Genomic DNA, 22,558 nt, shown 5'->3' with positions numbered 1-22,558 from the left:
ATAAATGTTCCTTCTCTGAAACACCTTTCTCTATTTTTTAAACTTTTCATAAGTTGTCTCCAATCTTCGAAGGGAAAGAGGAAAAGTTAAGAAGGAAAGAGAAAGTCTAAAAGGCAGGAAACCGTACTTAGAAGTGTGAGTCAGGGGAGGCCCCAAGCTGCTTTTCCTCCTCCGACCCTGGGCCTGGAATCCACCATCATCACTTCATCCATCTGGGCCCAAGAGACAAAGTCAGACCCACCACTGGGGGCGGGGGTGCCAGCCCTGGGTCTCTCCAACTGCAAAGTTCAACAGCTTTGCGTTTTAGTTGCCAGATAGGTTAAAATGAAAATAACACAACAGAGAAAGGTACGCTAATCAGACCAGACCCTGTCGCACAGTGGATTCACGCAGACGAAACAGGCCTATTTAAATGTCTCAAAAGCATGGGAGAAAAATTAAAATTGAGAAAATGCTAGTAATTTTTTCCTACAAATTGAGAAACTGCCACCATTGTCTAACACTGCACTCCCTGGGCCAAGGTTGCTAGAGAACACATTCACAGTTTGAGAGGGCCTGGTCTACGTTGTCAGGTGGTCTACCCAGGCAAGGACCCAGGACACTCTCAAAGCCTCCCCAGCATGCCCTGCTGCCCTCCTGGGCCCAGGCACTCCTGAAGGGGGCTGTTCCACAGGGCCGGGAGGGAGCCCTGTGGTCACCGGTGTGTGCTGAACCTGGCAGGGAAGGAGGAGTTCAGGCTGCCCCTCCCACGACTCTGACTCTGACCCTTGGCCAGGGTGGGGTGTGGCCCCTCAGAGGGGTCCCCATGGCCTACCTTGCTCATCTCCTTGTGGAAGTTTTCCTCCAGGCCCGCGATGCTCTGGAACGTGTTGACGTAGAAACCTACGCGGCTACAGAAGGGCGGAAGGATGGGGGCCAGGTGAACAGGCAGGTCAGGACAGCAACTCAGAAATACCCACCCACGAGCGACCACACATGCTCATCAGAGACACAAACCAGAGAGGGCCCAGGCACCACAGCACTCAGGCTGGACACTGCAGCACACAGGCTGGGCACCGCAGCACGCAGACTGGACACCGCAGCACGCAGGCTGGGCACCGCAGCACGCAGGCTGGACACCGCAGCACGCAGGCTGGGCACCGCAGCACGCAGGCTGGACACCGCAGCACGCAGACTGGACACTGCCCCACACAGGCTGGGCACCGTGCCAGGCCTCACCTGTTCCACAGGGACGGCAGCTCCTCCTGCAGATCCACATTCATCTCCTCAAACACCTTCTGGGCTTTGATGAGCTCCTCCTCGGCCTGGGGGGCAGCACAGGTCATTCCCCTCTGTTGGGCGTCCCAGCCAGCCCAGCCCCATGGCCAGTCCACCCACCTCCTGCCCACCCCTCTTGGCCAGTGCGCTGGGACCAGGGCTCCGGGCAAGACAGAGGCTGAACTGGATGTGGACACCCATGCTGGCGACCTCCCCCTGCAGCCCTCCAGGACCCTGAGGACATCTGGGAAAGGGAGGGCTGAGCAGCCGTTGCCAAAGAGAGGCCCACGTGGCCGGGAGGGCAGTGAGCGTGGAGTAGGGCACAACAAGAGGGGCAAGCCTGGGGCTTGGCGAGCTGGACACGGGACATGCACAGAGGCAGACCCCAGACCCAGCCAAGTGGGGACCCTGCCCACTTCCACAATGAACCTCCTCAGGCTAGGTGCCAGCCCTGCCGCTGCCTTCTGGCTCTCGGGGCAGCATCTGTTGCTGCCCCCAATTGCCCCCGCCCCTGAGTGCTCCCTCCCCATTTCTGAGGGCCAGCTCCTGGCAGCCTCAGCCACCAGCCTTCACTTCACCTCCCAGGGACGGTCCTTCCCACAAAGCCCTCTCCTGGGACCTGTCCCCACCAGAGGGAGACCAGAGGCAGCCACTCAGGCACCTCTAGGAATGTCAGGGGGACCCTAGAGGAGGGTGCAGGGCCAGGGAGGAGGCAGCCAGGCAGCTGGGCCGTGCCTGGTCCCACTCCTAGCCCACACCTTCCCCAGGGCAGGCCCTGCATCCTCCAGGCACTCACACCCACCAGGCAGTGGTGCTCAGGCCCCATCACACGGCCACAGAGTGCTGGGGAAGGGACTGTGGGCAGCAGGTGAGTCACAGACCCTGCCCGGTGCCCAGCCCGCCTAGGGAAGGGGCTGTGCTGGCTCACTGCGGGAGGACACTGCCGGCAAGAGTGACTCAGGGATTCGGGGTCTGAGTCACAGCCCAGGAACGTGTCAGGCCCCGCCTAGGGAAACTTCCCGCCAGCAGCCTCACGTTCTCAGGCCGGGGCTGGGGCCCGGGCTGGGCCGCCTTCTGGCAAAGGCAGCCAGATGGCCGGAAGGCCACTTAACCACAAAGCACACGATTGCCCCAAGCCCAGCCAGCTGTCCCATCCAGCCTCGGACACCAGGACTAGCCCAGGTCAGCCCCTAGCCCCAGTGACTTGGGTTGGGACTGGAGGAGGGGCCACCATGGCTTCTGAAAGGTTACCTCCAGCTACTCGCTAGAGTGGGCGTGGGCTCCTTGCCTGGCTTTTCAGAATCTAATAAAAATTTAAAGGCAGAATGGGGAGCGGGGGGTGGGGAAGAATGTCTATTCCAACATGCACACCTCTCTTGGATCCAGGGACCCTGGGCACCCCACACCAGGAGGGGAATACTGCCCCTCCTCCGTCTCCAGGCTATGGCTGGGCCATCCCTGCCCTACTCCCCTGGGTGTCCCATTACCTGGCAGGGGGGCTGCCAACCATGGTTCTAATGGAACTCATAAAATGAGTGAGTCCTAGGGGTACTGTTGTGAGCTGAGCACCATCACACATACCCCCTGCCCTCAACTGCCAACAGTGGGTCTAAAGTCCCACATTCCGTAAGAACCTGCCTGGGCCACCCGGCTCCTGTACCCACTAGGACCCCCTCTCCATGAGGATGCAGCCACCACCCCCACAACTCCCCAGATGGCAACGGTGGGGACAGCAGTGAAGACAGCACCGCAGCTTGTCTATGGGAACATCTGCACCCAGCCGTGCTCTCACCGCTCAGCAACGCTGCCGAGAGCAAGAGCGGGGACAGTTCCGCTTGAGTTCCTGGAAGTCAGGACCCGTGTCTTGTATTCCCTTTGGGTGACATTCCTCATATTCTGGCTCTTTAGGAAGCATGTGGAAGGGGCAGGGAGTAAGGTGAGGGCTGTCTGCCATGAGGAGAGAGTGCCCCCACCCCAGCTCCACTGAAGCTAACAGTGGGGAAGAGCAGAGTCACATGGGCCCGGGGTCCCAAGGACAGCATTCAGGACGCTGAGGCAGGTGTGGAGAGCAGCTCAGAACTAGCCCAGGGTCTGCATGGAGCCGGCCAGCCCCCTGGTGCAGCCTAGAGAGGATGCACTGTCTCCCCAAAGTCAAGTTCCCAAGCAGGGCAGCCCCGGAGTCCCAGCTGTGCCATCTCACAGCCAGCCAGCTGCCCACAGGCCACTCCAAAGGCTCTCCAGCCTCCAGCCAGGTATGAGTGGGCTGGGGACAAGGAGGATGTGCTCAAATAAAGATGGGACCCAAATGGGACAGCTAGTTTGGCCAAAATGTGAAACACCCACAGCCCAGCACCCAAAGGTGTGATCACCTGCCTCACCCTCTCGCTGCTCCCCCAGGGTGGGCGTGGAGGCAGGCCCTCCCAGCATAATCCCAACCACACCTGTCCCAGGAGCCCAAAAGCAGTGGGCAGGCCCCATAGCCTCCTAAGAGGTTCTCCCATCCACAAAAAAATGTTTCACCTGTTTCAGGGAAAATTATTCAGAAACCCGGGCCCTCAGTCAGTAGTCCCATTCCCTTCTAGCCCAAGTGCTGAACTGACTGGCAGGGCATACCCACTCCAGCCCCTGGTTCCTCCTCTACCTCCAGAGGCAGATGAAGTCTCAGGCCTACTGAAGTCCCCCTAGGCATCACCCCCAGCCCCTGGTTCTCCATGGGCACCCTGACCTCAGGATGAGGCTGTCAACACTCAGTGTCTCCAAAGTCAGCCTTGGCCTAAAATAAATCAGGCAGCAGATCAGGTGAGAAACTGGACAGCCAGGCCAGGAGCAGTGGCTCATGCCTGTAATCCCAGCACTTTGGGAGGCCGAGGCAGGTGGATCGCTTGGCCCCAGGAGTTCAAGACCAGCCTGGGCAACATAATGAGGCACAGTCTCTACAAAAAACGTAAAGATTAGCCAGGCACGGCGATGCGTGCCTGTGGTCCCACCTACTCGGGAGGCTGAGGCAGAAGGATTGCTTGAGTTGGGGAAGTCAAGGCTGCAGTGAGTCATGATCACACCACTGCACTCCAGCCAGGGGAACGGAGCAAAACCCGTTCAAAAAAAAAAAAAAAATAGAAAAAGAAATTGGACAGCAAGCCATGCCAAGCCCACCCAGAGCTCTCCACGTGACAGGCACTCAATGAAGATGACGAAATCAAGAGGAGGCTCCGAAAAAATGGGGCAGCTGCCCAGAGAGAAACCCAACCTCCGGGGCCGGGCCCCTATCGCCAGCCCCTCGGGAATATGGAGAAGTGTGAGGGCCACATCCAGGCTGTGACTACACTGACCTGAAATGTGCCTCAGTTTCATTGGCGAGAAAACCACATGACCCACCTCTCACAGGGCACTGCATCCAGTGGTCCCTGGCCACACTGTAACCCATTTGGAGGGCAGGGGGCTGAGAAGACCATAGCTTCTATGGCCAGGATGGTGAGATGGCCCAGGAGTTTTGTAAAAAAGCCTCCTCCAGGAAGCCCCCCAGGAACACCGTGGTGCTGGTCACTTGCCCTCCATGAATCCCCAAAGGCCGAGGACCCATGCTTCCCCTCCAGGTCTCAGCATCCCATCCAGACTGGAGGGTCCTCCCAGTAACTCCTCCAGAGTCACCACGGGGACCACAAGTCCCAGGAAAATGACGCAGGGGCTTCAGTCAGGAGAGCCCCAACCCTGCCCCTAACCGGCTCTGGGGCCCTGGGAGGAGGCTGTGATGTGCCTCTCTGGGCAGCTTTCTCTGCTCAGTAAATTCAAGATGATCTCAGAGTTGTCATGAGGCTTGAAGGACAGGCATGGCAGTACAGGGGCCTGATGATGTCGCCTCCCTCCCCAGAGGAGCCCTCACAGAGGACAATGGCTCAAAGGCATTCCTGGACCACTAGGATTTCAGAGGAGTCTCCAGGAACAACCACAGACGCAGCCACGGAGCGGGCATAGCTATGCCCCCACCCAGGTCACACAGAGCCCCTCAGCCGGTTCTTTGACCCCTACATTTGACTTCAGGTCTCCTCGGAAGCAGAGCTCTCCCAGCGGAGGCCTTTGAAAAACCCTGCCCCAGCTGGGCTCAGATGCCAGCCCTGCATTCCACCGCAGGGCGAGAGGACAGGACGACAGACCGGAAGGCGCCAGCACGTGCAAGGTTAGAAGCCAGTGTCACCTGATTTCGGAGCAGGTTAGTTTGAGCTACGAGATGAGCCTGCAGTTTGCCTTGGCACCACTGGGGGGCGGCTTTCTCAAGCAGCGAGACAGGCTGGGGTGGGGAGGTCAAGGCAAAGGAAGGTGGAGAGACCAGGGAGGTGGGGAGAGAGAAACAGAGACACACAGATTAAATGCACGTCCACACGCCCCATGCGCGGGGGCCACCCCAAGCAGATATGGGCCCTTGAGGCCGAGAGAATTAGGGGGAGCCCGAGGGGTAAGGAAAGGGGGTGAACTCCAACTGCAGAGGCAAAAGGTGAGCGTGGTTAGCAGCACAGGGGGCCCAGCAAGCACGGCCCTGCCCGGAGGACGGGGCCACCCCAGCCCCTCACCACAGGATGAGTGGGGCCAGCTCTGCACCTACTGGCTTGCTCCAGCCAGGGACAGTCGCCTGGGATCTCGTGACGAATTTCACCCGGCTCGCCAGGCAGGGCGGCGCCGTTCCAGGGAAACCCAGGAGGCCCATTCTCAGGCTGGCAGGTGGCCTGGATCGGGGCTGAGGGGCCAGGGTGGCACGGGGGGGCAGGAATGGGCCTAGGGTGGACCTCACCCAGGCACCCACAAGGGCCTCTCACTCACCGGCCTGGGCCCTGTATCGTCCCCACCCCCAGTTCAGCCACCTGGGGCCAGGCAGGAGGAAGGCTCCACCCTCGGGGTCCTAGACACCCGCCCTCTCTCAGCCCCCTGCAGACGCTGCCCCGACCCGCCTCCAGCCCTTACCTTGGCAATTTTGGCTTCATCCTTCTTTTTGGCAGTTTGAAGGGACTCGTAGTGGTGCCGGGCACTGTCGTAGTCCACCAGCTTGCGCCCCCGCTTGGCAATGCGTGACTGGGGCAGACAGAGGAGGGCACTGAGCGGGGCCTGGCACCCCTGCTGAGACTCCAGGTCCAGTGGATCCTGGATGGACCCGCAGGGCGGGCAGGAGACCCCAGCTCCACAGGAACCCTTGAGCCCTTGTTGCTGGAACCCTCCTAGTGGCAGAGAGCTCACCCCCTCCTGGCAGTCCAGCCCCACTGTGTGAAACCACTTCCTTGCACATGAGCCCATGTGTCCGTGTCCACCAGCTGGTGACGTGTCAGCCAAGTCTTTTCCTTGGCCTGGCCCCTGGCTTCTCATCTCCAGAGCCACCAACATCAGACTCAGGGAGCTTGAGGCATCTGCACTGGGGACCCCTGAGGCTAGCATGAGCATGACACCCTCATCCTGCCCACCAAGGGGATCTCGTCCAACCCAATGGTCAACCCAGGCTTCCATGTGCACGTTACCGGGGACCACTCGCCTCGGTGGATACCAGAGACACTGCCAGCTCCTAGCACCAACCCAGGCCCAGCAGAGACAGCAGGCTTTGCGAATGCACACAACCACACAAACACACCCACACATGTAGACCCAGACAACAGGTGACATGCACACATACCCTTCCAAGCACACATGGTGTAAACACAGGGGACCTGCAGGCACACACATGTGTAGGCCCTACTCACCCTTCTACACCTTCCACAATCATATAGCCAGCCACTCCGCAGCAACACACACACACACACACACACACACACATACATGTGCCGTGAGGCTTCCTCCCATAGCCCTGAGACCCAAAGGGACAGGAAAGGAATGGGGGGCCGTGGGCTGGTGGCAGAGGGAGCAACCCCGGAGGGGTGAAACACCAGGCCAGGCGCTTCCTGCCTCCAGGACAGCCTCCTCCTGGCCTGAGCCGCACGCCCTAGGCCCTGTCCTCTCTCCAGTTCCCTCCAGGCCAGAGCAGGGCAGATCTGCAAGTGGGTCTCTCACCTTGATGTCGGGGAACTGGCCCAGGTACGTGTCCATGGTCAGCAGCGCCTGGTCCACCAGCTTCTGGTGGTAATCCATCCACAGCAGGTCGTTGTTCTGAGACAGGCAAGAGTACGACAGTGCCACCAGCAGCGCTGGGCCACACCCGCCCCAGCGCTCACCTCGCAGGGACCAGCCCCAGCCCCATCTCTTCACAGCTCAGTGGCTTCTCAGAGCCTCAGTTTCCCCATCTGTAAGATGGGGGCAAATGTTCCTACCCTATTGGGGTGACTGTGAGGATCAGATACGCTGAGGACTGGGGTCAGCCAGGAAGGCTTTGTGAGTTGTGAGCCATAACACACAAATAAGGACGACCACGACCCACCATCTGACCCACCTTGGTGTGAGGGCGTGTCAGGAGAAAGGCCCTCAGAGAGGGAGGGCAGCTTGCACCAGGGCACACAGCACGCGAATGCCCGAGAACCAGAGAGGCTTGTCCCAGAGGGCACGGCAGAGTGGGACAGGAGCTGAGACCAGAGGGCCCTCTGAGAAGGGCAGGCCCACCTGTCCCATGCTCACCTCTGCGATCTTGTTTGCCTCATCCCTGCCGGGCCAATCGGGCTCATACACCTCCTGCAGACACTCATTCAGCTTCTTGGAAGCCTCGTGCATAGCTGTGGGGCAGAAAGGAAGTATGTGGGCCTCCCACTGATAGCGCTTGTCCCACCCTCCCCAGCTCTGCACCCACCAGCTCTACACGGGCCAGGTGCGCTCTGCCTGCCTCCTACCTTTGACAGAGGCCAGGTAAGTCCGGAGATCCTTCTGCAGCCGGGTGCCCTCAGTCTGCAAAGAGAGGGACAAGGACCAGGTCAGGGACTGGTGGCACACCCAGTCCCTGACCCTCTCCTTCCTGCCACCCTCACGTGAATGAACCAGGCTGCTCTCCTGACAGCAGCCACTGATCAGCTGACCTCCCAACAGGACAGCAGCTACGGTCACCACCCCTGCCTCAGACGCCCTGCATCCACAGGCACCCTTGCCCATGCTTGTGGGCACCTGCCATCTTCCAGATGCCATTCTCAGCCCAGGAAGGAAGGCAGGAAGACAAAGACCCCCCTCCGAGATTACGCGCTGGAGGTACGGCTGAATGACACACAAACAGCACAGCACCAGTGTGCAGCAGCCCCGGCACTCTCAGACCTGCCCTCAGACACCTGCAGACAAGTGACCAATGAGCACAGGAGTATGGGCAAGGCAGGTGTGGTGACCGCCAGGCCCCCTGCTCCACAAGCTCAGGTGGTGCCCAAGGACAGAGAGCTCCCACTGCCTCGTACTAGGGAAAGAGGGCCCGGTGCGAGCCTGTATAGGGACAGAAGACCTGCAGAAGAGACGGCACTACAGCAGGGGTGCAGAATGCGGTGGTCATGGCCAGGATCACTGGCCCAGCTGACAGCAGGGACATAGGATGTAGAGGGAAAAGGCTGAGGGGACAGTGGGCTGGGTGGTGAAGCTCCCTGAGCAGGGAGAGTGTCCTCCAGGGGCTTCCTGAGACAGCAGGACCAGCAGAGATAGTAGAAGCATGGGCCAGGCCTCAAGTCCCTCTGGGACATCAAAACCAGAGCCAGGAAAACTGAGTGGAGAACTCCAGGTTCCAGGAGGGGGTGAACAATAGGCGAGGCCAGCACTGAGGTCTGAGACCATGCTCAGTGAGCTGCGGAAGTTTCCAGAAGCCATGTGCAAAGAGTGGGCTGCACACGGGCTTTGAGGCCATGCAGACCCAGCTGTGTCCCTTACTAGCCACACAGCCCTAAGTAAGCTACTGAGCCTCTCTAAACCTCAGTCTCCTCGTCTTTCAGTGGAAGGTGAATAATCCCTGCCTGGCACTCCTCAGATCCAGTGAGCTGGGCCAGGCCCTGGAGCTTGAAGGCAGGCCTCAGGAGATGGCCTTCATGCTAAGGACAGGAACACAAGGCAGAGAGGGGACTTGGGAGAGCGGCAGTGGCTGAGGCTGACCTTCGTAGTGGAAGGGCACCCTCCTGGCCTCCCCTGCCTGCTGCCAGCCCAAGCCTCAGGGACACCCATGTTCCAGTCGCCTCCTGCCCTGAAGGAGGGGCAGCTGGCCATGGTCCCAGGAGACCCAGCATGCCTGCAGCGCTCCAGTCTGGCCAGCTTCATGCTTGCGCAAGAGCCGGAAGGTGGGCCCCATCCATTCAGGTCCACCTCCAGGTGAAGGCCAGCAGGGACCTGGCCACCTCCACAGGCTCACCCCCAGCACCCTCAAACCCTCTTCTGTCTCCCCACTACAGGCCTCTCCCTGTCCTTAGCCGGGGCTGCTCTTCCTGCCCTGGTGCCCTAGGGGCCAGCACCTTCCAGGCAGTCTTCTCAACACCACTGCCCCACCTGACAGCAAAGAAGCGGACAGAGGGTCAGCGACCGGCCCAGTCACACAGAGACTCGGAGAGCCCATGAGACCCTCCAAGCCTGGGCACGCAGCCCGCAGGGTGTTTTGTGGGTAATGGGTAGTGATGCGGCCCTGAGAACCCACAGATCTGCCTATTATGATGAATGCTTCCGTGTGACAGTAGAGATATCCACAGGGGGAGCTTCAGAGCAGCACATAAGATGTATAATTTAAAGAGAGCATGTGTGAAAAAAAAAAAATCTCTAAAATTCCTTTAATCCCCCATAGAGTAGGGTGTATAACACTGGCTGATCATCATCTTTACAAACATCCAAGTCCAAGGCCCACTGATGTGAGACTGAGTGAAGAGACAGAAGACTGCTCCACGGACACTGAGACCTCCCTGGAATCCCATCACGGGGGCGGATGGAGACCCCGCGGGGCCGAGGAATGAGGAAGGGTCCACCTCACTCCTGATACAGCCACCCTAAGTCTTCACAATTAAAGGCTTTGTTGGTTGAGACGAGGATTTAAGTGTGTTCATGATGGGATGCTATCGTGTCCTCTGATGTCACAGAATCTTCCAGATCCAGCTTTTCTCCCTGCCAGGCCTCCGCCATCCCAGCCACACCTCTCACGCCGTCCCCACCTCCCCCACGCAGCAGGGGTCCCCATGGGGTGGGTCGTTGTGCTCCCCCGGGCTTCAGGCCGTACCAGGGCTCCTTGTGTTTCCCAAACAACGCTGGGCTGTGCACCGGCACGTGGCACGCAGATGTGCAAGGGGCCGGCCAGAGCACTGCCTCCCTGTGCCCACTGCAGCTGGCTTCCTAAGCTCCTCATCAGTCCCCAGGGCAGACACAGCCCTCCCCCGACGGAGGCCCCAGCCAGCTACCCCCCGCAGGGCAGCATCCAGGCCAGTACAGAGCAGTGTGTGTTTGCTTCCAAAGTGGCTCCCTCAGCCCCTAAACAGGGATCTGAGAAAGAATTCTCTGGAGGTCCCAGAGTTCACAGAGCCCAGCTGGGGGAAGATAAGATTCAGGAGCCACTGCCCACCTCAGCCTGTGTCCCAGCTACAGGACTTGGGGGAGTCAGGAAGGTCCTGGAGCAGCTCCAGCGTGGCTGGGCTCAGCCAGCATCCCCAAGCCCTCACTGCACCTCCCTGGACATCAGTCCCCACAGGTGGCCTGAGCACCCAAATCCCTGTGCTCCCAGTGGGTCTAGGGGGCAGGGACGGCCCTCCTACGTGGACCCCCTCTGGCACCCCTCGGCCATCAATTCAGGGGGCGACCTTCACTCAATAGTCAGGGATGCCCATTTTGAGCAAAACCTTGGGTGGGCCCTGGGGACAAGAAGGAATCAGACTTGCCCCACCTCAGTGACAGACAAACAGCAATGACAGCCCTGCAGCCTGGAGAGCTACAGACGGACCCTAGGAAGAAGAGCTGGGATGCCCTGGAGACCCAGGATGGCTTCCATAAGGGCCTGTGCCAGGTGTGCAGTACTCTGGGGGAGGGGCAAGCAGGCCCCCATGGGCTCTCAGAGCAGGGGAAGAAGGCAGGGATGCTACTGTGACCAGCGCTAGGTGGGCCCAGGAGGGGCTGTGCACCTGGGTCCTTGTGAGAGCAGGTGACAGCAGGCTGATCTACACCCTCTCCTAGGGCCCCCCACCCCATAAGAAGGGGTGGGAGGTTCGCTTCTTTAAAGACTGAGTCACCTGCCATCCTTGTCCCTTGTAGTGCTGGGCCCACTAGGCTTGGGGCTCACAGAATCAGGGGCAAGAAAAAGCTCCGCCTCCAGGCTTCCCAAGCCCCATTCTCTCTCTCCTTTCCCAGGGCCCCCAAGCCCACTGCAGCCTCCTGAATTCACTCCCCCAACAACAGTGACCTTCACCCCATTCCTTCCTGGTCCTCACACCCACCCCCACACCCTGCCATCCCCACACACCAATCAAATCCAGAACTGGCTGCCTTAGCCCCAGCCTTGAACAAGAGCTTAAAACCGCCACCCCAACTACCAGCCCTGGCCCCTGAAAAGCCAGCCACCCCACCAAACCCAAGCCCGGGGGCAGACAGAGGCCCAGCTCAGGACTGCTCCACACCCACAGCCCAGCAGCCACCTGGCAGCCTGCAGCACTGGCTATCTTTAGCCCTGGACTCTCTGCCCAACCCCTCTGTCCAAGGAGCAGTGAGTGACTGCTTGCCCAGAGTCAGAGACCCAGAGAGGATGACTCTGAGGGACAGTGAAGACAGCAACACTGTGGTTTCAGCCCTGGGGCCAGGCCACACAGAGTCTCAGCTCCCAACTGTGCTTCCCTCACTCTGCCAAAGCTCAGCCTGTTTTTTGTTTGTTTGTTTGTTTTGAGACCGGAGTCTTGCTCTGTAGCCCAGGCTGGAGTCCAGTGGCATGATCTCGGCCCACCGCAACCTCTGCCTCCCAGGTTCAAGAGATTCTTCTGCCCCAGCCTCCCGAGTAGCTAGGACTACAGGCACACACCACCATGCCTGGCTAATTTTTGTATTTTTAGTAGAGGCGGAGTTTCACCTATTGGCCAGGCTGGTCTCAAACTCCTGACCTCATGATCTGCCCGCCTTGGCCCCCCAAAGTGCTGGGATTACAGGCGTGAGCTACAGTGCCCGGCCAGCTCAGCCTGTTCTAAGGGGCCCCCACCACCTCCACCCGTAACCTGTCTCCCCAGCCTAGCCAGCTGCCCTCAGGACAAGGGATCAGCTCCAGAGAAGAAACTCGAGAGTGAACCAAAGGCCACAGAGCCTGGATTTCAATCCCCAACACCCACACCAGCTACATAGCCTTGGAAGATGTGCTTAACTTCTCTGAGCCTCAAGTGCCTCATCTGCAAAATGAGGAGAATATCAGCCCCATCTCAAGGATTGCATAGATGTCTGTCAAACACAGCAGCTCTGGCCCATGGCCACAGCAACTCCCTAAAGGGCCTTCAGAGCAACCCACAGCCTGATGAAGCCAGCTGAGTAGGGACATTCCCTGGGGCTTCCCAGAGATGGAATCAGAACCTAAGACCAGGTTTCTTGTTCAAGCCTCTATTCTGCAGGTGAGGAAACTGAGGCCCAAGAGGCTCTGGGAAGGAATTGCCCAGAGCCACAGAGGCAGTAGATATCCCTGCCACAGGGTCTACCTGGGCCTTGAAACTCCTCCCATAACTGGCCTAAAGGACAATCAGCCAAGGTGGCTCCCCAATCCCTGTCCAGGGAAGCCTGTCAGGCTGAGCCCCTCTGGCAAGCCAAGGCCGACTTGGCCCTGGGGCCTCTCCCCCTTGCTCCCAGCCCTCTCCCAGAATGCTCCCAGCCCTCCCAGCTGCTCCCAGCCCTCTCCCAGAATGCTCCCCAGCCCTTCCAGCTGCTCCCCAGCCCTCCCAGCTGCTCCCCAGCCCTGTCCCAGAATGCTCCCAGCCCTCCCAGCTGCTCCCAGCCCTCTCCCAGAATGCTCCCAGCCCTCCCAGCTGCCCCCAACCGCCCTCTCCCAGAATGCTCCCAGCCCTCCCAGTTGCTCCTGGTCCTGCCCCAGAATGCTCCCAGCTCTCCCAGCTGCTCCCTGGCCCTCTCCCAAATGCTCCCGGCCCTCTCCCAGCTACTCCCGGGCCTCCCAGCTGCTCCCGGTCCTCTCCCAGCTGCTCCCAGGCCCTCCCAGCTGCTCCCCAGCCCTCCCAGCTGCCCTCAGCCCTCTCTCAGAATGCTCCCAGGCCAACTGGAGATGGCTGCGGACGCCTCCCAACAGCCCAGCTTTGAGCCTGCCACACAGCCAGGCACACACCATGCTCAGCAGATGCCCAAATCAAATCCAGCCTGCTCCGCCCCCATGCTAACCGCTGCAGATGCCACTCTCCTGGCAAGAAGCTTCTATAGCTCCCACTTGCCCCTGACATGCAAAATTTCTCCAAGTCTGGCCACAATCTATTGCCTGCTCCTATCCCACCCTCCCCCTCCGCCTCCCCCAACTACCCTTTCTATGTCTCCTACCAAGGACCTAAAGCATACATACCCCAACCCTCTTCCTTCCCAGCATGCATTGCCAGTGCTCCCTCCTCTAGGAAGTCTTACATGATCTTGTCAGCCCACACTGATTACCCTCCTCCAAGCTCTCGTACTCCACAAATTCAGCTCGTGCCATTTTTCACCTGGCAGCCGCATTTTCACAAACTCCCTAAGGCCAAGGGCCACCCACACTCACCAGCTGCTTGTTGAAATTCTGGACGCACTGCTCAAACTGCTCATCCTTGGTCTCATCTGCCTTCCCCAGCTTCTGGAGAACCTGCCGAAGCCAAGAGAGAAGGGGAGAGTGTTACCTTGGAAAGGAGAGTGGTCAAACCAAGAGTGCTCAGTCACCAACAGCACAGACCAGGGGCTGGGAAGCCTCTAGCCAACATCACCCAGCCCAGGGTGCCCACCCAGGGCTGCAATCCCCCAGGGCATGGCTGGGTCCATCAGGTCTTCAGGCCTCCCCACCCTCTACCCAGGGCTCGACAATAGGCCAAAAATGGAGCTTAGGACAGGCTTGATGTAGTGACCACAGCCAGGAGGAGGGAGGCTTCAAAGATGGCAAGAAGGATCGGGCACCCTCCTAGCTGATCTCACACTGCATCCCTGGGTGCTCCGCCCCCACCCTGGAAGCTGAAAAGTGAGCCAAGCAGGGGAGGGGCCAAGCAGGAGCAGCCTCACTTCTCTGCATGACTCTATTCCCTGGGCCCAGGCCCATGAATGCCACAGGCAACAGCAGAGCAGGCCCTGAACCAGCAGGGGCCATCCCGGAACAAGGAGGGCAGCGAGGGGTGGCCAGGAGCTGCCGGGGGCCACGCAGAGTCTGCTTCTGATCTGACTGGGTTTTTAGATGTGACCTGCCCCAGGCACTCTGCTCTGCACAGCCCACACACACACACAAACACACAAGGGCACACACATGAGCTCACAGTTCTGCTCCCAACCACGAGTCTCAGAGGTGGACTCCCCCTCAACCCCCCACGATGAGTGGCAGGGGGAGGTGAAGGATGGGTGGGCAAGGGCAGAGAAGCGGAGCCACACCAGGAGAGGGGAAAGCTCTAGGAAAGGAGGGCGCTGGCCAGGACCCTGAGAACATATGCTGACCACCATGCTCTCCCAGACTTCCCTCTCTGGGCCCTGCTCCTCCAATCCCAGAGCTCCACATGACAGAGAGAGAGGTGGGAGCAGGGAGACAAAATACAGAGGCAAGGAGGGGTGGGGGGGGCACGGTAGGAAAGAGCAGGAGAAGAAAAAGACAAAGAGCTGGGGCACAGAAAAGGGATGAGGAGTGCCAGATGGGTTTGCAGGAGAGCAGAGGGGAAGATCAGGGTGGCGGCGGGACACACCCGTCTGCAGCCCAAGAGGCACCTCCATCAGGGCGGCAGAAAGGCCAACACTGATGTCTCAGCAGAGGCCTCTCCCAGGCAGTGGGCAAGACCTCACAAGAATGAGAAGGAAACGGGGGTAGGGGATGGGAGTGGAAAGCAAAGGGAGAAAAAGGTGGGCCCAGGAGCGGTGGGGAGCCCCAGGAGCAAAGGGCCAGCCCAGCATCTGCCGAGGCCAGCAGGTCTGCAGACATCCCTCCCTTCCAAGACCTGGAGCCAGCCCACGCTGCCAGGAACATCAGCTTTGGGGCCCAGGGCCCAGGCCAGGGTCCTGGACCAAGGGATGCCTGGTACCAGGACACAGCCAGGACCCTTCCCACCCTGCCGGCCCTTGCAGGTCCTGTGCTGCCCTGCTGCACTTCCCCCCCGCCCGGCCCAGAAGCCTTGGCAAGGCCAGCTGCTCTTGGCCATCTCTCACCAAGCACCTGCTCTGTGCCTGGCCTTGGGCACCTTGGCTGGTACAGCAGAGAGGAATCAGATGTGGGTCTCTGTCCTGACATGGGGGAACACTTAAGGCTGTGGGACCCTGGGGGTAGAGATCTCTTCTAGCCTGGGCAGTCAGTGAGACTTCCTGGAGTGGGTGGCAGCTCAGACAGAGGGGAGAGGTTGCAACAAAGGTAAGGAGACCAGAAAGATGGAGCATCTTACTGGGGAGTTTTGAATTGCTCAAGGTGACTAGAGGTCACAGAGGATGGTGTGGGAAAGTGAGAGTGGCAGCAGGGGGCAGGTGGGCACTGGGAGGCAGCCACCGATGATGTTGTGCTACAGCGGTCGGGACACAGCCCCTTGGGCAACTGCAGCTGGATGCCAAGGGCTGACAAAGGGATCAGAGAAAAACCAAAACAAAACCCCCACATGAGCAAGAAAATGTACACTGCACAACTTGCAGGCTCCCCGCTGCTGCCCCTCCCTGGCAGCCACATCCAGAAGGGACCCCTCAGAAAGTGGGCTGAGCTGGGGAGGTACCTCACCCGGCTCTGCAAAGAGCTTGGGTAGGTGACTCAGCCCCTCTGCTCAGGCACCCACCCCACAGCCCCACCCCCTCCAAAGAGAGGAATAGACCACCACATAGAAAAGAACTCCCAGAAGTCTACCAGAGCCACCAGAGAGAGCCAGAAGCTCTCAGAAACAGGGCAGGGACTGCCCAGCTCCCAAGGCAAGAGCACCAGGAAGGATGCCCCTTCCACGCCCTGCTCTCCCTCTCCCCAGGAAGACAGACACACTCAGCCAGCAAAAGGTCCCCAGTCTACCCCACCCACACTGGCCACCAGGGCTCCTGAGGTGTACAGAGACAGACACACACTCGACCCAGTTCCCAAACACTGCTGTGTGCTCTGCACAGACAGCTGGAGAACTGGGGAGATCTTCCAGCCTTGAGAACAAGACACCAGCCCAGGTGAGACTCCACACAGCAGTGAGAAGACCCTTGGGAAAAGGGACAGCTACTCTCTGAGCCTCAATCTACAAAATGAAGTGAACACTGGCACCCTCCTCAAGGATTACAAAGATCATGTCTATAAAGTGCAGAGCAGTACCTGGCCCATGATATTCAAGAAATGGCAAATCCCTAGAAGGCCTTCAGAGCAGCCTTCACACAGCTGGGGGATGGGCCTGACTGACACCGCCAGCCCTCACACCAGGTCCAGGCTGACGGCATCCCAAGATGTGAGACAGAAGTCACAGACGCGCACACTCTACCTGCACATGGCAAACTCCTATGCATCCTTCAAAACCTCACTCAGGTGATATCACTGTGAACTGTCCCTGATCTCTCCTTTCCTCAAAACACTCTGTACCACTTACAGCTTTCCTCACTGCTATGTGATGTGCCTGTGTGCCTCACACCCTCACCCTGAAGGAACAGCTTGAGGTCAGGGACACTGTTCCAGTCGTCTCTGTGTCCCCGACACCCACACAGGGCTAAGCACAGGACAGACACACAAGATATTCTCAGCGGCTGCTGCTCATCTGAGCTGTGGGCTTTGAGGGCAGAGACATGACCCTAAACAAAACAACCCACCTCTCAGCCTCAGGCTCCTCCCAGGCAAAATGGAAGGGTAATGTACAGAAAGCCCTCAGCCCTGAGGGGTGACAGCAAGCCTGAGGCTGAGCCAGTCTCCCCACTCTGCGGGACCTCAGGCTGCTGAAGCTCTCAGTGCTCCAGTGGCCCCACCTTGGAAATGGGAGGAATAACAAGGCCACAGCATGGCCGAGGCCCAGGGAAGACCCATGGGCGAGGCTGGCCTTGGCCACATGCCATCCTCACTGCACCTACCCCCATTTCATCCATGAGGGAACGCAGGCAAGTGGCCTGGGGTCCCCATCCTCAAGGAGCTCCTGGTGTGGCTACCACAGGGAAAAACAATCTGGGCACCCCCTGCCCCAGAACAGGAGCTGGGACAAGGCCATGAGCCCTGGGACACAGCCCATCCGTTCCACACTTGGTTAGTGGGGCCTCCCCTGTGCCGAGCTCACAGGCAGACCACTGAGGGACACAGGGGACTCCAGGTGTCCAGGAGGGGCTGGCCCAGCAGCGACTCAGGAAAGCTGGGCAGGACAGTTGTGCTGGGTTTTGAAGGATGAGCAGGAGTTGGGTGAGGAGGAGGGTCTGGCGGCACAGGCCAGGATTTGCACTCTGTCCAGGGTTACTGGGTGAGGACCCCTTAGACAATCAGTTCCACTTACACTCATCACACACTTATCACGCACACTCACTCTGTGATAAACAAAGGGGAGCCTTTGAAAACTTGGCGGCGGACGAGACACACAGAGGCCCAGGCAGCAGAGGCGGCCACAGAGCCAACAGTCCCAGGAGCTTTATCAGTGCCACACCCAATCACCTCCTATCAGAGCTTCCTCTCACCATGTCCTCAACCCAAGGCCAGATGTGAGTGGAGCTGAAGTGCCTTGGAGGGGACACCCCAGGGCAGGGCAGGGAGGGGGGGCAGGTGGCAGGAATGACAAAGTGTGAACCCGTGGCCAGCTCCAGAACCTCCTCCTGCAATCATCCACAGGTTCAGCCTCGCTGGGCCTCGGCTGTGGAAGGAAACCGGCCCAAGGCTCCTCCCTAGAAAGGCTGGGTGGTTCACTGAGTTGACGCCATGCCTCCGGCACCAGGGTCCACAGGGGCTCAGTGGGAGCATCCCGTGGGCGGGTGCCCCTCCCCAGCCCTCCACCAAGGCCTTTGTCATGGCCCAGTGAGAGGGCAGAAGGCCCTGGCATCAGCCGCTCCCTGTGGGTACAGAGAGTCCTGCCACCCTCCAACAGCCCCCGCATGGCAGGCAAGGCCCTGACCCACAGGGTGAGTCATGGGGCACAGTCAGTGCACGGCCACCGAACCCAGAGGGAGGAAGGGGACCCAGGCCTGTCTTGTTTGAGCCAGGAGCAGCTCACCTCATACAACACCCACCCACCATGCACGCACTTCAAGTCACCAGGGCCGCCTCCTCAGAAGGGAAGTGTCCTTATCTCCATGTGACAGATGGCAGGTGAGCACAAACAAATCAGGACACAGCCTGACACCGTCCAGTCAGGAGGGGCCGGGAGCTCTAGCCGCCACAGTGAGGAGGGCCGAGTCTTCGGGCTCACCCGGCTGGGCCCCAGCAGCCCCTCCTGGGGTCTCTGATCCCTCCCTCGGCCCCAGAGACCAGTGGGCCCGCTGCACTTGCGGGACACACACCCACAGTCTGAATGGCATGGCCCAGGGCAGGGATAAGCACTTCCCAAGGCCATCAGAAGGACCAGCCCAGGGGCCCAGGAGGGAAGCCTAAGGAAGGAGGGGTGAGGGCCGCGTTCCCAGTCACTCTGGTCCTGGCCAGGGCCAGGCAGAAAGCTAGGGGCTCCTCCACCAGCCAGCGGCACCCCTCGTCCCCGCAGTGGCAGCAGAGTTCCCAACACCCCACCCCCCCACACACATGGAAGGGGGGCCTCATCCAGCAAATCTCCCTCCCAGGCACCCACCACCCAGCTGCTGAGACCCCAGAAAACGCATAAGGCCCTCACCTTCCGCATCATCTCCTCCCCACCTGCCTGCACAGGAAGGGCGGGCTGAGAAGTGAGCCCTGTCTCGCCCCTTCCTCCCAGCAGAGCCTGCGGTCGGGGGCCACGGAGACAGGATGCACACCCTCGTGCCCCAGCGTTCTCACACCGAGGCTCCCCAGGCAGGCAGACGCAGACAGAGGACAGGCGGGCGGGCAGGGGGAAGGCCACTGTCAGACACCCGGCCAGGCTTTCTCTGGGCCCAGTCCCAAGGGAGACACCCCAAGAGGCGAAAGGGAGGAGGGCCCCTAGAACAGGACAAAGGCGAGATTCTCCCCACCCCCGCCCCCCACCTCTGCGTCCAGCCTCGCTCACTGACTCCCGGGGGCTGTCCCTCTGTCAATCTTTCCTTGCCCCTCCTCCTCCGTCGTCTCCCACACACAGCTCGGGTCAGCCAAGCTGGGGAGCTGTGGCTGATGACACAGGGCTGGCCTCGGGGATCTTTCCGCCCTCATGCTCCAGGGGCCCCTGCAGGGGAGACAGAGGGCAGGATGGCCAGCTGAAGGCCTCCGTGGTCACAAGCTCTGAGGCCTTGCAGGCACTCAGCTGGGGATACCAGGGACATCGCAGGACAAGTCTGCACCGAGACCGGGGTTGGCGTGGGCAGGCCATGGTGGGCGCCCAGGCAGGGGAAGGGGTACAAGGCCCTCTGCCTCCCCTCTCCTGCCCCGAGATGCTGCCTGCTGTCTGACACATCAGGCTGGGGTGGCAGTGGTGAAAGGGGTACAAGGGGAGTCTTAAACCCCCAGGGGCAGAGGGATCCAGTCTGAGGACAGTCCTGCAGATCCCATAGTCACCTAGTTCCCCAGCACACAACCCCTCCTCCAAGCCCATCTCTCAAATGCGAGCTGTCCCTGCAACCAGACACACAGGACCCCCTCTCCCGGCTGCTGCTCACACCTCCCCATCCCCACTCCGACAGTGGAGCCACCTAAGCCTGCTCCCCACCTCTGGGTGGAGAGTCTCGGTGGCCTCCAACAATCTAGGTGCCATGCAGGAGGCCACAGCAGCCCTGACGAGAGAGCAGAGGGAGGAAAAGAGGTTCTAAGCCCACCACTCACCTCCACATTTCATGTGGCCCTCTCACCTCCTTATTTTCAAAGTATAAACCTCAAAGAAACTGGAAAGGATACTACAGGGACTATCATCTACCCTTCACCCAGATTCACCAATCAACTGTTACCACTTGGCCACACTCATTTGCTTTTTTTCTTTTTTTTTTTCTTTTTTTTTGCTTTTCTCTTTTCTTGCTATGTCGTCCAAGCTAGAGTACACGGCGCAATCATGGCTCACAGTAGCCTAGACTTTCTGAGCTTAAATGATCCGCCCACCTCAGCGTCCCAAGTAGCTGGGACTACAGGCCACTGCACCTAGCTAGTATTTTTACTTTTTGTAGAGACAGGGCCTCACTATGTTGCCCAGGTTTGTCTGGAACTCCTAGCCTCAGGTGATCCTCCCACCTCAGCACCCCCAAAGTGCTGGGATTGCAGGTACAAGCCACCGTGCCCAGTCACTTTTCTCTATATATAAACCGTTCCTGCATTTGTATGTTTGCCCAGCCAACAGAAGGTAAGCAGCAGAAGGGTCACTGGGATGACCTTCGCTCCACAATACTTCACCCCTAAATACTCCAACAGATTTCCTAAGAACAAGAACATGCTCCAAAATGCCCATGATACCATAAGCACCCCCAATACATCCAAAATGTATTTTAAAATACCATCTACCACATGGTCCGCATTCAAATATCCTTGGGTGCCCCCCAAATGCCCTTTATGTCTGGGTCTAGGATCCAACTGTGGTTCACATATTGCTTCTGATTGTCGGGTCTCTTGTTCCTTTAGTCCAGAATATTACCCGTATGCCTATTTATCAATGTTATCCATTTTTTTTCTTTCATGATACTGGTATCTTTTTAAGAGTGCAAACCAATCACTTGGAGAATGCCCCACACTCTGGATCCATCTGATTGTTTCCTTGTGAGGAAGTTCAGGTTAAAGGCTGCTTTGGCAAGAGTCCTGCAGAGGGAGGCTGAGCCTTCCCACCGCACCACAGCTGTGTTAGGCTTGACCGCCGGGTCTGAGTCGTGTTTGCCAGATCTCTTGGAAAGGAAGGTCACTTTTCTCTTAGTCATCTGCAGGGCAATCACGGTCACTGTGGCAAGGCAAAAAGTTGTTGAAATTTTTGCACAGTGCCTTTACTATCCATCATTCTTTGCTATTCAGTGTGAGGTCTGTGGGCAGCTGCATCACAGTCTTCCAAGAGCCTGGAGGAGAAAAAAAACTGCAGACCTGCTGAACCAGAGTGTTCCCTTTAACAAGCCCCCTGGCGCACCGTATGCGCAGTGAAGTCTGAGAAGCACTGCAATAGCATCTTGGCTGGAACCCGCTGTTACCCAATCTCCTCCACGTGACCCGGCATTCCACAAACAGGAGCCTCCCCTGGTCTTGCCTTTGCGAGGAGGGTGGTGAGGATATCGTGAGTCCTTCGTTTTGCGTTCGTGATTCATTTTGATGCTCAAACATCCCAAGTGCGACCAGTGGGAGGTTTCGGACACGTCCTCATTCATCTGCAGGCGCTTCCTTACTTTCTGGCACTAGCAGATTCTCCAGGCTCAGCCTGCACTGTCCCTGCCCCAGCCCTGGCATCAGCCATTTCTCCAAGGAACCCTGATTTCCTTCGGTGGAGAGGCATGCTCATTGCTCTTAGGCATTTCAGCGTTCCATCATGCTCAGAGCCGCAGATTATTACCCCTGCTTTAGAGATAAGAAAGGAAAGGCTGCGGCACTGAAGGATTTGGCTCTGCAGCGAAGAAGCGACCGAGCTCAGATTCTGTGGCTTTGTGGTGGTGGTGAACAAGCATCATCACTCAGGTCTGTCTGCTTCAAGAAGTGAGAAAGGAGACAGACCCATGGCCTAGCAGCTGCCCTCTGAGTCCATTGCAGTGTTCCTTAGGAGGCCACACTGACTGTGGGCTGTGGCACCTGCCCCAGGCTGGTGACTGCACAAGGGGCAGCTTCCTGGTCTCATCCAGCCCAGGGAAACTCTCTTCCTCCTCAGAACCCAGTGAAGTCACAGGTACAGAGGCGTCTTCAGAGCAGCAGTGCTTAACCCAGAAGCTAGCAGTCTCCTGGTGACGATTGAAGCCTTGTTCTCCCTCCGTCCCCCGCCCTGCCCCACCCCAGAGCTGCTGCTTCACCCTCAGGTTGGGAGGGGAGGGCACCCAGACCTGCAGCCAAGGACAGAGGGGCTAGAATGAGGGTCCCAGACTCCTTGGGAAAGCTACGGGCAGCTGGGCCCCTTGCAGCAGCCCCAGCTGTGGCTGCAAAGGGGAGAAGTGGCCCAGGTTCCTGCTGGAGAGCAGAGCCCAGGGGCACTGGGAAGTGAGTCCCAGGAAGCAAGCCCAGAACACACAGCACACTTCTTAGCGGCTAGCCACTCTTCAGGCTATGCCTTCCAACTTC

The 22,558-nt window shown here is 59.0% G+C and overlaps 1 protein-coding gene across 19 annotated transcripts in view; it reads right to left on the bottom strand.

Annotated features, from left to right (window-relative positions):
• The window catches only part of BIN1 (bridging integrator 1), a 59,534-nt gene that overhangs the window by 14,729 nt on the left and 22,247 nt on the right, over nt 1-22,558 (bottom strand). For 10 of the 19 annotated variants that reach the window (XM_003828275.7, XM_055108572.3, XM_055108571.3 and 7 more), the window contains exons 2-9: nt 13,865-13,945; nt 8,049-8,103; nt 7,840-7,934; nt 7,282-7,377; nt 6,211-6,318; nt 5,450-5,542; nt 1,219-1,304; nt 815-890 (exon numbers count right to left, since the gene is read on the bottom strand). In XM_003828275.7, coding sequence (XP_003828323.3) covers nt 815-890; nt 1,219-1,304; nt 5,450-5,542; nt 6,211-6,318; nt 7,282-7,377; nt 7,840-7,934; nt 8,049-8,103; nt 13,865-13,945 — 690 coding nt within the window. Of the gene's footprint in view, nt 1-814; nt 891-1,218; nt 1,305-5,449; nt 5,543-6,210; nt 6,319-7,281; nt 7,378-7,839; nt 7,935-8,048; nt 8,104-13,864; nt 13,946-19,058; nt 19,083-22,558 lie in introns of those variants that run through there. The other 9 variants (XM_003828268.7, XM_003828269.7, XM_008953626.5 and 6 more) reach the window with 3 other exon arrangements.

This window comes from Pan paniscus, chromosome 13 (genome assembly GCF_029289425.2).
Source record: "Pan paniscus chromosome 13, NHGRI_mPanPan1-v2.0_pri, whole genome shotgun sequence".
In the NCBI taxonomy this organism is placed as follows: domain Eukaryota; kingdom Metazoa; phylum Chordata; class Mammalia; order Primates; family Hominidae; genus Pan; species Pan paniscus.
Note: the sequence above shows the minus strand (reverse complement) of the source record. Positions and strands in the feature narration are given on the sequence as shown.